The sequence below is a fragment of the Athene cunicularia genome (assembly GCF_003259725.1).
Source record: "Athene cunicularia isolate RWA chromosome 13 unlocalized genomic scaffold, athCun1 chr13_part1, whole genome shotgun sequence".
Lineage (NCBI taxonomy): Eukaryota > Metazoa > Chordata > Aves > Strigiformes > Strigidae > Athene > Athene cunicularia.
In genome coordinates this window covers 21,147,276-21,159,012 of record NW_020799117.1, presented here as the reverse complement: position 1 = coordinate 21,159,012, position 11,737 = coordinate 21,147,276, and the positions used below count along the sequence as shown (strand labels likewise).

Here is an 11,737-nt window from a genome sequence, read left to right as displayed (position 1 = left end):
TCCCCCCCGCGTCGCCCCGGAGCGCGGCCTTCCGCCCCGATTCACCAGCTCCTTGCGGGGGGGCTCGATCCCCCGCGAGGGGCTTGATCCCGCGTGTGTCCCCCCCCGCCCCAATTTGCACCACGAGAGCAGCCCCCTCTGCACCCCGGGGGAGGGGTGTGATTCGCGGGAGAAGACTCCACAACTCGAACAGAGTTACACAGCAGGTGTGTTTACTCTGGCACCGTGGTGCAAGGGGATTTCTCCACAAAGCTTGCACACCCACCGCACATTTTACCAAAACCTGATCGAGTGTGGATATCCATATTCATTGGGTTACATAACACACACATCCATGTGCATGAGTGAGGCTGGGTTAGTTCGAAAGGCCGATGTCAGCAGTTTATTTCATCCTTGCACCTGCGCGTTGCATCCTGGTGGTCGTCTTCGGGGGGCTTTGGGAGGAAGGCTCAGAGTCTTTCGCACTTTGTTTTTTCCCCGGAGCACGCGCAGATTCTCTTGGCCAATTTCTTGAATGAGTGTTTTTTAGACAATTTACTTTCTATCTTATCTAAGAGAACCAATAGAACTTCTACCATTCGTATATGGCTATCTTTACTCATCAGCAAAATTGCAACTAGTGAGTCACCTGTTCCTCAAGGACAAAAGTATAATATTTTGCTGAACATTGTAATCCTTGGTAGATTTTCACAGTGAACTGCTTTGTGTTGATGAACACAGTACCAGTCCTTGGTAAAATTCCACAGAACATCTGGGCAAGCAGGATTCTTAGCAATATTTTTAAAAGTATTATAACTTGCTATAAGTAAATAAGTTACTAAGCAGTTTTCTATAAGTAAATAAGTAAATAAATCTCAAAACAAGTAATCATTTTTCTGTATCAGGTGAAGGGAAGCTGCTACAAGTGTACTTGAAATTGCTGATGTACAGGCCCCTGCAAAGTAAGACTTTTAGTTTTAATGTTAGACACCACTTATGTTTTACTAGCTCTTATTTTCTCCTGTATTTTACTGTAATGTATCTAATTTCATTTATACTTTTTCCTAACTACCCTCTGTGGTCGTTTCCCACTTATGTTTTTTAAAACCTTTAACTCCTCATCTAGTAAAGATAAGATAGACCGTGGACAGTCTGAAAAACTCCCCGAGTACATCCCTAATAGCAGGAACCTAAAGAAAACAAAGGCCAAAGAAGACGCCAGTGTTAGAAGTGCTGAGAGCTGGAACAAACAGGAGCTGAAGGACAGATGAAGTAACTCTGTGACCAGAGATGGACACTAAAACCTAAAGTTCACTAAGGGACAATGTGAAAAAGGCTGTGGGAATCCCTAAAGAGGAGAGAAGACACTCTACTTTTACTATGCATGCTCAGACTATGTCAATGAATTATGTGAAGCCATTAGCATAAGACTGCTTTTTCTAAGAAAGCTAATGCATATGTCACTTTTTGTGTATATTAGTCAGAGTTTTGTTAGTAAGCGTGGCACTTGTGGAACAATCCCCAGTGCTGCCCAGCACTGCAAAAGAATCCCTGCTGAACAGTTATACTCGATCCTGACTGTTGAGTAGAGCTCCTTGTTTCAGCGGCCAGCCAGGGACCTGGCCTGGGGCTGGGACGGCACCCCGAGAGGCTGCCCCTGCCCTGGCCCCATCACACCCACCTGCTGCTGGTCACGGGTGATCCCCGCTCCTGTGCCCACACAGCCCTACTGGTGCCAGGCAAAGCGGTGTAAATCCTGTACTTCAGGCTGTACCCCCCCCCGGGCTCCATTTCTTCCCCACACACTGAGGCAGAGGTGGCTCAGCTGGGATTATTAGCCCTAAAATTATTTGCTAATTTTATCCTGGGTTTAATAGGGGCTGCCTGCACCCACCATAAATCACAGGGAGGTTGCAGAGAGCTAGGAATGACTCTCTTGAGCTAAGGAACCAGCACCAGGACAGGAGGGAACGGCCTCAAGCTGCGCCAGGGCAGGGTCAGGCTGGCTCTGAGGAAGGATTTCTGTGCAGAAGGGGCTGTTGGGCATTGGAATGGGTTGCCCAGGGCAGGGGGAGACTCCCCATCCCTGGAGGGGTTGAAGAGTCAGGCTGACCCAGAGCTGAGGGATCTGGTGGAGTTGAGAACGGTCAGGGTGAGGGTCATGATTGGACTGGAGGAGCTTCAAGGGCTTTTCCAGCCTAGACGATTCTGTGAAACACCCTTAGCTAGGGCTGGCCCCGTGAGACCCAAGAGGCCTGGAGGGTGGAAAAGGAGCCCTGGCACCCCACTGATCTAAGCCCAGCCCAGGCACCTTCTCTTTGCCCTCACAGACGTTCATGCAAATTAAACACAGTTTTATTACAGCTACAACATTTACACATCACAGGCTATACAGCAACCACTGGAGGGGAGAACCTCAGCACAGACCCACAGCACAAGGCTGGGGGGGACATGACACATGCTGCCCGGAGCAGAAAGTGGACAGCGTGGGGGGAAGAGCACACCAGCAAGCTCCAGCAAGGCAACATCCAGCCCGCTGGCATTCCAGGAGCTGGAGGAGAAGATACTGGAGGCATCAGTACTTGGGACGTTTCACCTCAACCCTGGAAGATAAAGAGGGGCGGGACAGTGTTGAGGATGCAGAGCTCTGTCACTCCCCCATCCAAAGCTCAACACCAAGATCCAGTTTCACCCCACAGAGGAGTAGGGGGGCCCCACAGCTCCTCAGGGCAGAACTCTGGTCAAGGAAGAGCCTCAGCACAGTCCTGGGGTCTGCTCAGCACCCTCCCATGGCCCAGGGGAGAGGTGCCCCATGGGCTCTGCTGAGCTGAGCAGGGCAGGAGCACCCTGAAAAGACCAAATGTTCTCCACTCTCCTTCCAGTCCCACCGCCAAGAGCTGGCAGGTGCCAGCACTGCCCTGCAGCCAAGCCAAGAACAGAGACAACTGTACTAACCCATCAGCCTCCAACTTCTTCCTCTTCTCGATGATCTGCAGAAAAAACACAAAATCCCATTACCCTTTGGGTAGCTGCCTACCCACAACTGCAGCAGAGAGGTTGTAGGGTACAAAATACACCCAGGGAGAGCTGTAGCCAGCCCAGAGCAAGTTGTCTCCCAGCTGCCTCCATGAAGTCTGGAGAAGCTTGGCCTGCTCCCCTTTGCTTCATTTTAGCCAAATACCATTTGTTCTCACTTGGCCTTGGCCCATCCCATACCATTGGGGTGCTCATGGCCAGCTCACCCTGCCAGGTCAACCCCCAGCTTTGCTGATTAAACAGGGAGCTGCTGAAGATGCCTCATCCCCTCCAAGCCCCCTTGGGATGGCTCCAAGCTGCCAGTTTTGGGCACATTCACCTGCTGCAGAGCCCAGAGTAAAAAGCCCCTGGGCTTGGGACTACTCCAAATGCAACTCCAGATGCCTTTTAAGTTCTGAAGGCCCAAACATCCGGCTGATGCTAGGAGCAAATACAGTTTCTGGAGAGCCAGCCCCGCTGCACATGCACAGCCTGGCTGCCAGGACAGGGGCTGAACCGAAGAGCCACAACCAGGACAGTGAGGGCAGGACTAGGTGGGAGCTCTACTGAGCTACACTGGCAGCTCGCAGACAAAACAGATAATACCCCAGCACTGGGCACTCACCGCACTGATCTTCTTCCACTGCCGGTCCAGCTCTGCTTTGTCATTAGTCTCCTTGAAGCGACGGGTTTTGCGTCCCTCAGACATCTTGATCCCATACTGAAAGGCTGCCCTGGGGAAGGAGCAAGGCAGAGCTGAGCGCTCACAGGGGATCCACAGTGTGCTGTGAACAGACACATCTGCCCCAGCCATGAGGCCGCACTCCAGAGCTGGCCTGGGCCCCTGATTGCAGCAGCTGGGAAGGAGTCCTCAAGAGGGATACCAAGAGCAAAAACAAGTCACCAAGCCCAGTATCCACAGCCCCTCCTCAGGTCCTCACCAGGCAACACTCTTCTTGCTTTAAGCCCCTCCAGGACCCAGGTTTGGCCAGCGTGGCCATCCCCCACCCCAGAATCCCTGCTCAGCCCTTCGCAATGGCTGCACTCACTTGGGCAGAGCCTCTTTGTTGTTCATGTATTCGCTGTACTCCTCTTGGGTGTCGAAGTCCCAGCGGCCCAGAGGTCCCTTCTTGTTACCCTGCAGCAAAAGAAGGACTCAGCTGACACTGGCCAGGGCTTCTCAGTCAGCCCTGTGTGCCCTGGCAATCTCCCATCGGCCCCAGTTCAATGAGCTCGGGTGTCCAGTCTGGCCTTGGCTCCAAGATCCATCCCCCTGAGAAGGCGCAGACAGGAGATTCTGTAGAATGTTGAGACAAACTAGCACACCTCCAGAGCACCTCTTGGTCAAGTGCCAGGGAGTCACATGTTTGCTCCCTGGGACAACAGATCGTGCCCAGACCCAGGCATACAGCAGATCAGCAAACCCCCAAACACACTCAACACCCAGCTCCAGGGCATTCAACCCCTCTGCACAAGCCTGCTTCTCTCCAGTGGGATCCTCTCAGCCTGCAATGGCTGACAATTAGTTTGCTGGCTGGTCCTAAAAGCTGGTGATGACATACCTGATCCATTTTGCTGTAGTCCACCTCTTCATCACTGTCCACAGCCATATCGTCCATTCTGTAAAGAAAAGCAAGGAAAGAGTTCAGAGTGGGCCCATGGGACATGGATATGGACCTTGGAGCCAGGCCAGTGGAAGCCACCTCTCATGGCCACAGACCAAACACACTCAGTTCCTGGACCAGAGAGAAGCAGCAACAAGTGCCAGCCCTGCAGGTGAGCTGTGCAAGGGCATCCAGGATTGCAGATGCTCCCAAGATGACTCTGCAGGCCAAAAGCTGTTCCTCTTCTACCGAGGGACTGCTTCGAGGTCAAAGCTCAACAAGCACATGAATTACCAGGGAACCCAGCAGACTCCCAGCCACCTTGGCCTCTCCCTGGCACTGAGGGGCAGCCATTTATAGCAGAGACCAGCTAAGAAAAGCCCAGGTCTGCCAGAACCAAGGACTCGGGGAGCTTTTTCACAGTAGATTGCAACCCTACACAAAGCCAGGCCTGCTCCTCCCAACAAGTAGTAGGGATTATGTTCCAAGATCTTGCTGCCAGAGAAGAGCAGCCCCATGGCATACCCTGCCCCCAACCCACAGGTTCTTGCTGCTTCCTTACGTAGCAGGGTAGCACTCAGCATAGCTGTTTGACATGCCGAAGAAGTCCCCCAGCTGCTTCTTGTCTTCTGGCTTCTTCAATGTGACAACGGTCAAGGAAAGCACTACCAAGCAGCCTTACAGCAAAGGGCTGATCATTGCCAGCCCAAGAGCCACCTCTTGCCCTAGCACAACCAAATTGGAGGCTGCAGAGCTTGGTTCTAGCATATAAGCAGCAAGGTTTGGGTGGCATTTCTCTGCTAGAAGGAGGAAGAGCCCTCCCAAGTGCAACTGAGGAAGAACAGCCATGCAGCCATGCTCAGGCAAGGCCTGCCTGCAAGGGAAGTGTGGCCCTGCAGTCAGCCAGGCTGGCACAGACAGTAAAGGATATGACTCTGTTCCTTCCCAGCCAGTGGCTCCAGCAAACTTCTCGTTGATGGACTTGATGAGCTCCTTGGCTGAGCCGGGTCCTGGAGTAGAGAGAGCAGCAGGCTGAGTTTTGGGGTGAACAGCTCACTGCAATACCCATGGGGCTGGACAGAGCCCCCCTCTGCACAATCAACTCATGGGGACGGGGTAAGAGGCAGAAGAAAGGGCTGCCTATGAAGTAGAAGAGGGGGAGCCAGGAAAACACCAAGAAGCAGCAAACCAGTTCAAGCACAGTCAGGGATGAGCTTATCCTAGGAGACCCCGAATTCTCCTCAGCTTACAGCCAGCACGAAGTTGTTTGAGCTTGTCTGCTGCAAGGGAAGGATCTGCACACACACTCAAACCAGGCTGGCATGCAGCCGCCTGTAGGCATGAGACTCTTCACCCAAAACCATCACAGCAAGCAATTGCCTCCATCTTAATAGCAGCCTCCAGGAGAACAGGGAGCTCACACAGGGCAGCAAGCCAAGCAGTTCTGAAACCTGCAGCCCCGTCCAGCCTCACTCAAATGTCCACACACCACTTGACTCACCTTTGTCAATGTCTGTGGGCTGCAAAGAAGAGAGAGAGAGACACCATGTCACCCAGGAGGGCTGAAAGCAGGCAAGTGACAATGCTACATGACTTGCAGCTCATTTTAAGACTCTTTGTGGCAAACACAAAGTAATTGAGCCATAAAAGCTACTGGATTGTGCTAGTCCTGCCTTATTTGTGGAAGGAGAGGAAAAGCACACTGCCACCCAGCAGCCCCTGGCTGGAGAGACAGAGTTCAGCAAGAACTGAACACTGGCACATGTGGGAGCACAACCAGAGACACACAAAGCCACCAGGGTGACCCCACCAACCCCACAGCTACACTCCCCAAAGGGCAGAGATCAGGTGGGACAGTCCAGACTTCACGAGCAGAGGCTTACCTCATCATCAGCCTTGGGCTTCTCAAAGTAGCTGTGCCTCTTCTTTTCCTCCTCCCGCTCCCGGTCACGCTCTCGGTCCCTCTCACGCTCCCGGTCTCTGTCACGTTCCCGGTCCCTGTCACGTTCCCGGTCCCTGTCACGCTCTCTCTCACGGTACCTCTCCCGCTCCTTCTCCCGTGGCATCTTGGCAGTGGAGGGCACATAATCTCCAATGTCCTCAAAGATGCTAGAAGTGGAAAAGAGCCTGCAGTTACGGGTGCTGCAAGAGAAGAGGCCACAACCACCTCCCTTTGAACTGGAGCCTGATAAAGGCACATGCAGCACCAGCACCGACAGCTAAGGATGACCACTAGAACCTGCTTCTACATCTGTCAGAGGTATCACTGCATTTCTGCTTTCTTCTGCTGCCTGGACCTGCTTCTTGTGGCCCATGACAACAGAGAGCCCTTGCCTGCCTCAAGCCTGAAATCAAAACCAGAGCTTGCCTCCAGCCTTTTCCTAGAAACCACAGGTCCAAAGGGGCAGCTCGCTCCAGAGCACCAAACCCAACCCCCTCCAAATGTGGTGGGCCAACAAGACCTTCCTGAAGGCAGAGAGCTGTGAGCAGGGAGGCACTTACTTCATATCAGCTTCAGGGGGCTTCTTCTCATCCAGCTTCCCTGCAAGGACACAACAGCAGTGAGAGGCACATCGTTCAATCTGCCATCTGCGCTCTTTCCCTGTCCCCAATCATGTTTCCAAGTCCCAGAAGTGGTAGGCCTAGAGGATGTCCTGACTTCCTCTTTGGCTACCACATCATAACTAGTCCTCTCAGGAAGCCATTTTGTTCTCCCCCTCCCAACATGGGACACTTCCCTAAGGAACTGGGCCTTAACCAGGAAGAGTAGAGCAGCACTAGGCACCCTGGCAGCTAAAATTTCTCAGCAGCATATGGTCCTGCCACAGAACAGCCTGCTGTCAAGACACAGTGCTCAGGGAGCTACAGGAAATAGCTGTCCTCTTAAGTCCACTGCCTCCTGGCACAGAGAAATACAGCAAACCAAAACACATCTCATTCTCTCAGGATATGCTTCAAGCATTAAGTTGTTATAATTCCCCTTATCTTCTACCTTTGTCTTTCTTCTTGAGCTTCTTGTTGCGGGTCCCTTGCCTGAGATAGGAGAGGATCTGCGTCAGTTTGCTGATGACAATGTCATTGGTGGTCAGCGTGGTCTGTGCCTGGAAGAGAAATGCCCGAGGAAGCATCAGACTCCTCTGACTGGGAACTCCTCCTGGCAAGACCCGCTCTGGCCAGTTCAGACCAGTGCAGTCAAGCGAGCTGGATGCCAGCTGCACACCTCCATGGTGGGGCAGTCAGCCTTGCTCCGGATCAGCGTGGTTGGGATGTCAGTGTCGGCATACTCATCGTCCAGATCTACCACGTAGGCCATCCTCCCCGGCAGGAACAGCTCATTCCGCTCATAGGCCTTGTTCTTGAACAGAATGCGGTAGATGTTGCGACCTGGAGAAGGAAACACGTGGGAGAGCTGCTCTTATGAGAGCAATGGATGAGCCCATAATGGAGCACATTTATTTTATCAGGAACATCAGAATCGCCTATTAAGAGACACACTGCCTCCAGCCCTCAAATTCAGGATGTCTATACCTCAGACTAAACAACTAAAGGTTTTCATTTCTCCATTCATCCTCCAGGATTTCTCCCACATTCACAGGGCAACACAAGGTGGGGAACAGCCACATCCACAGTGTCTTACCCAGTCGGGTCTTAAATTCAATTTTGTTCTCAGGATCCTCGTCTTTCCTGAACAGAAACAGAAAAACATATGTATTATGCTAAACACATGCCTTCTCTGCATCTCCCTTTCTGTGAGGCAGTTCCACTCAGGAGTGAAAAATCCCCAACCACTCACTTAGTTTCTTTCTGGGGCTTCTCCATCATTTCCTCCTCTTCCTTCTCCTTGCTGGCAATCTCAGCCCGTACCTGGCCACAGAACAAATCCATGCATAACAGACCAATCTGTGCTACTGCTGCCCATCAGAACCATTAAACCCACTTCCATCACCTCCTCAACCCTTCATAAATCTTACCCAGAAAAAGAAATCCACTCTGACAAGACTGAAGCAGCTGTAAGTGGCAACTACTGCCTGTGGGAGTGGACAGGGTAGAAGAGCAGCACGGTGATACCTGTGCTCACCTTCTGCAAAAGCGCAAAGTCCAGACCCTTCACCAAGTGAGTGTGCTCCATGTCACCACCCAAGAACTTGGACTCCTGGATCAACTGTCTCCTCTTCTCCGCAGCGGATTTATCCCTGTGCAACAAAAATAGAGCCAGTTACAAGACAGCCCCTCTGGAGCAGACTAACAAGACAAGGCTGAGCTGCAGGCTCACGTACGCCTCTGCCGTTGGCCCCACAGCCCTGTAGTTAGCAGTTGTGCTGATTAGCTCTGTCTCCTCGTAGTCCTTGTTAACACCATCTCTCCTCTCTTTGGCTCGATCCCTGTACTTCTCAGCCAGTTCCCTCTCACGCTCTATCTCCTGCTGGCGCAGCTTTGCATAATAGCTGGAGTTGGAAAAACAGCTCAGTGTTAGTGACATGTTCATGCTTCTGATGGTCAGGGAACAGTCCCCAAGGGCCCACACACCCCTGTTCTGCTTCCAACCCCTTCCCCAAAAATCTGCTGAAGCACCATGGGACACTACATGCTTGGAGGACACCAGACAATATGAAACTACCGAACTGAGGCTAACTAAAGAAGAGCTCTGTATTCCCTTCCAAAGGGAAGAGGTCAAGTACAGTTCTGCTGTGCAGATGTGCCCCAGAAGACACAGTCACCGGTGCAGATGTCCCACCACTGCCCTGCTCTACCAGACACCTACAGAGCCTCTCCCACTTCTTCCAGAGGTGAAGCTTCACCCCCGTCCTGCTGTCACCCTCCCACATCTGTTCCCACAAGCTGTGACAGAAACTCAGTCCAAGCTCTTCTCACTCTGCTTGGCTCCAAAGCCCTGAGATAATCCTGGTTACTCAGGGTCCTCTTTGCTGGCCCAAGAGCTCAGAAGCTGCTTCCACAGGAGGGACGTGATGTATGAAGAAAAATTCTGATGCATCGCTTTCCCTGTTTACCTTTTCTTCTTCCTCCTGCGAGCAGCTGGGTCTTCATCTTCGTTGTACTCCCGGGGCATCCTGGAAAAGGGCGAGAAACCACACGTACAGTCTGCAGAGCCATACAAACACAGGCAGCTAGACAGAACAGTCCCTCAGACACAGCAGAGCACAAGATGCTTAAAGATGGGAACAGTACAGTCCCATTTCTCCCTAATTCCACTCTGTCAGCAGGGAGAAGGGAGAAAGCTCTGATTTTCACAGAACAAAAACTAAATCTGGCTTGTGCACAGAGCATCTTAACAGCCATGTTAACTCACTGTTATTTACAACAGTCCTGACCCACTTGTTTCTCCACTTAAGACATACACATACAGCTTGCATGGAACCAAGCACAAAAGAAGGCCGAGGTCTGCTCCTCGGGTCCTGTCTACATAGTGTCATGATTTAACCCCAGCCAGCAGCTAAGCACCACAAAGCTGCTCACTCACTCCTCCCCCTTCCCAGCAGGACAGGGAGAGAATAAAAAAAAAGTAAAACCCGTGGATTGAAATAAGAACAGTTTAATAATTAAAATAAAATATAGTCATAATAATATTAATTTTAAACATAATTGTAATAATAATTATTCTAATGAAAAGTAATATAACAAAGAAAGAAACAAAACCCAAGAAAAGACAAGTGATGCACAGTGCAATTGCTCACAACCCACTGACTGATGCCCCAGCAGCCATCTGCCTCTCCTGGCCAGCTCGTCCGAGTTTATATATTGGGCATGATGCTCTATGGTATGGAATAGCCCTTTGGCCAGTTGGGCCAGCTGCCCTGACCATGCTTCTGTCCCTCCCAGCTTCTTGTGCATCTGCTTGCCAGCAGAGCAAAGGAAAATAAAAAATACTTAAGCACTACTTAGCAACAACTAAAACATCGGTCTATTATGAGCATTATTCTCACACTAAATACAAAACAAAGCACTGTACCAGCTACTACAAAGAAAATTAACTCTATCCCAGCCAGAATCACGACACACATTCATTAGCAAAAGCCCCTTTAGGTACTCAACCGCAGAGAGCCAGGGAGAGTCAGGCAGGAATAGAACCTGAGGAAATGCAGACATGCTTTGTCACACAGTCCTGTGAAATAACGTCCTACTCACTCATGGTGGCGAGATTTGGACGGTGGCGCAGATGTTGGCGCAGCCCGTGGGGTCATGAGAAGCTTTCTGAAGTCTTCATTGGTCAGCTTGGATCTGCAAGGAAGAGGAGAAACAGAAACCTTCATCCCCCAATGAGCTTTGGCAGCCTGATGGCTTCTGAGGAGGCAGTGGGTTTGCCAGTATGTCCTGTGCGACAGAGTCGGACATGGGGTCCCCCTGTGGAGGGAGCCCAAAGGCTCCACTGCACCAGTCACTTGCAGCCTCTAGATGGGGGGAACCGGCCTCGGGCCTCAGTCCTGCCCCAGTACCCCAGTGTTGTACTCACTGGTGGAAGGAGTGTGAGTCATCCACATCGTGGCCATCGGGGGCCAGGGGGTTGGAGAACGGTTCATCTGGGGAACAGAAGGAAAGGCAGTGCTCAGTCTTCTTGTGTGGCTTCAACCCCCCTCCAACCCCCACAATCCTCCCAGCCCAGTCCTGAACAGGGGTTCAAGAAGGGGGGTGGGGGAACACGGGGCGCTGGGGGGACTCTGGGACACCCCCAGGGCCGGTGCGCTCGACCTCCGGGCGGGGAGTACAGCGGCTACTCGGGGTAGTGGGGGAGCGGCCTGGAGCGGGGGGCGGTGTCGGCCTGCCCTGGGCTTGGGGCACTGGACTGCGGTGGGGGAGCGGGCAGACCCCCCCCAGGGGGACACGGACACACCCCCAACCTGGTGAGAGGAACAGTCCTGCTGGGGGAAGGAGTTTGGTGACAACCTTAAGGAGGGAGCGGATCTCTAGGGATGGGGCTCCAGGCCATCCCAGGGGGCGAGGAGATGCTCGGGGGAACGTAGGGACACGCGGGGGTGTGTTTGGGGATCAGCCTCTGCACGGGGAATTTTACACTGAGGTACGCTCTGGGGATGGGGCAATAGGGCATTTCTGCGGGTGAGGGGGATGTAGGGGCAGTCCCGGGAGGTGGCGGGGACAGGACGCCTCCGGGGAGATACAGAGGC

General features: G+C 52.4%; 2 protein-coding genes across 2 annotated transcripts in view; one reads left to right on the top strand and one right to left on the bottom strand.

Annotated features, from left to right (window-relative positions):
• Positions 1–2,312: 2,312 nt before the first annotated feature.
• Positions 2,313–11,541, bottom strand: IK (IK cytokine). The gene is made up of 21 exons (XM_026858566.1): positions 11,532–11,541; positions 11,321–11,397; positions 11,068–11,219; positions 10,743–10,835; positions 9,608–9,667; positions 8,876–9,043; positions 8,677–8,791; positions 8,392–8,462; positions 8,236–8,282; positions 7,819–7,982; positions 7,591–7,699; positions 7,101–7,140; positions 6,482–6,707; positions 6,100–6,118; positions 5,530–5,608; positions 5,161–5,241; positions 4,557–4,614; positions 4,044–4,132; positions 3,620–3,728; positions 2,935–2,969; positions 2,313–2,582 (listed from the first exon to the last, which is right to left on the bottom strand). The coding sequence occupies exons 1-21, from the start codon at positions 11,539–11,541 to the stop codon at positions 2,555–2,557; spliced, it is 1,830 nt and encodes a 609-aa protein (XP_026714367.1). The 3' UTR covers positions 2,313–2,554.
• Positions 11,542–11,557: 16 nt separating this feature from the next.
• NDUFA2 (NADH:ubiquinone oxidoreductase subunit A2) overlaps positions 11,558–11,737 on the top strand; it is a 2,147-nt gene continuing 1,967 nt past the window's right edge. Inside the window, exon 1 of the mRNA XM_026858565.1 lies at positions 11,558–11,571. Within this exon, the coding sequence (XP_026714366.1) occupies positions 11,558–11,571 (14 nt within the window). The remainder of the gene's footprint in view (positions 11,572–11,737) is intronic.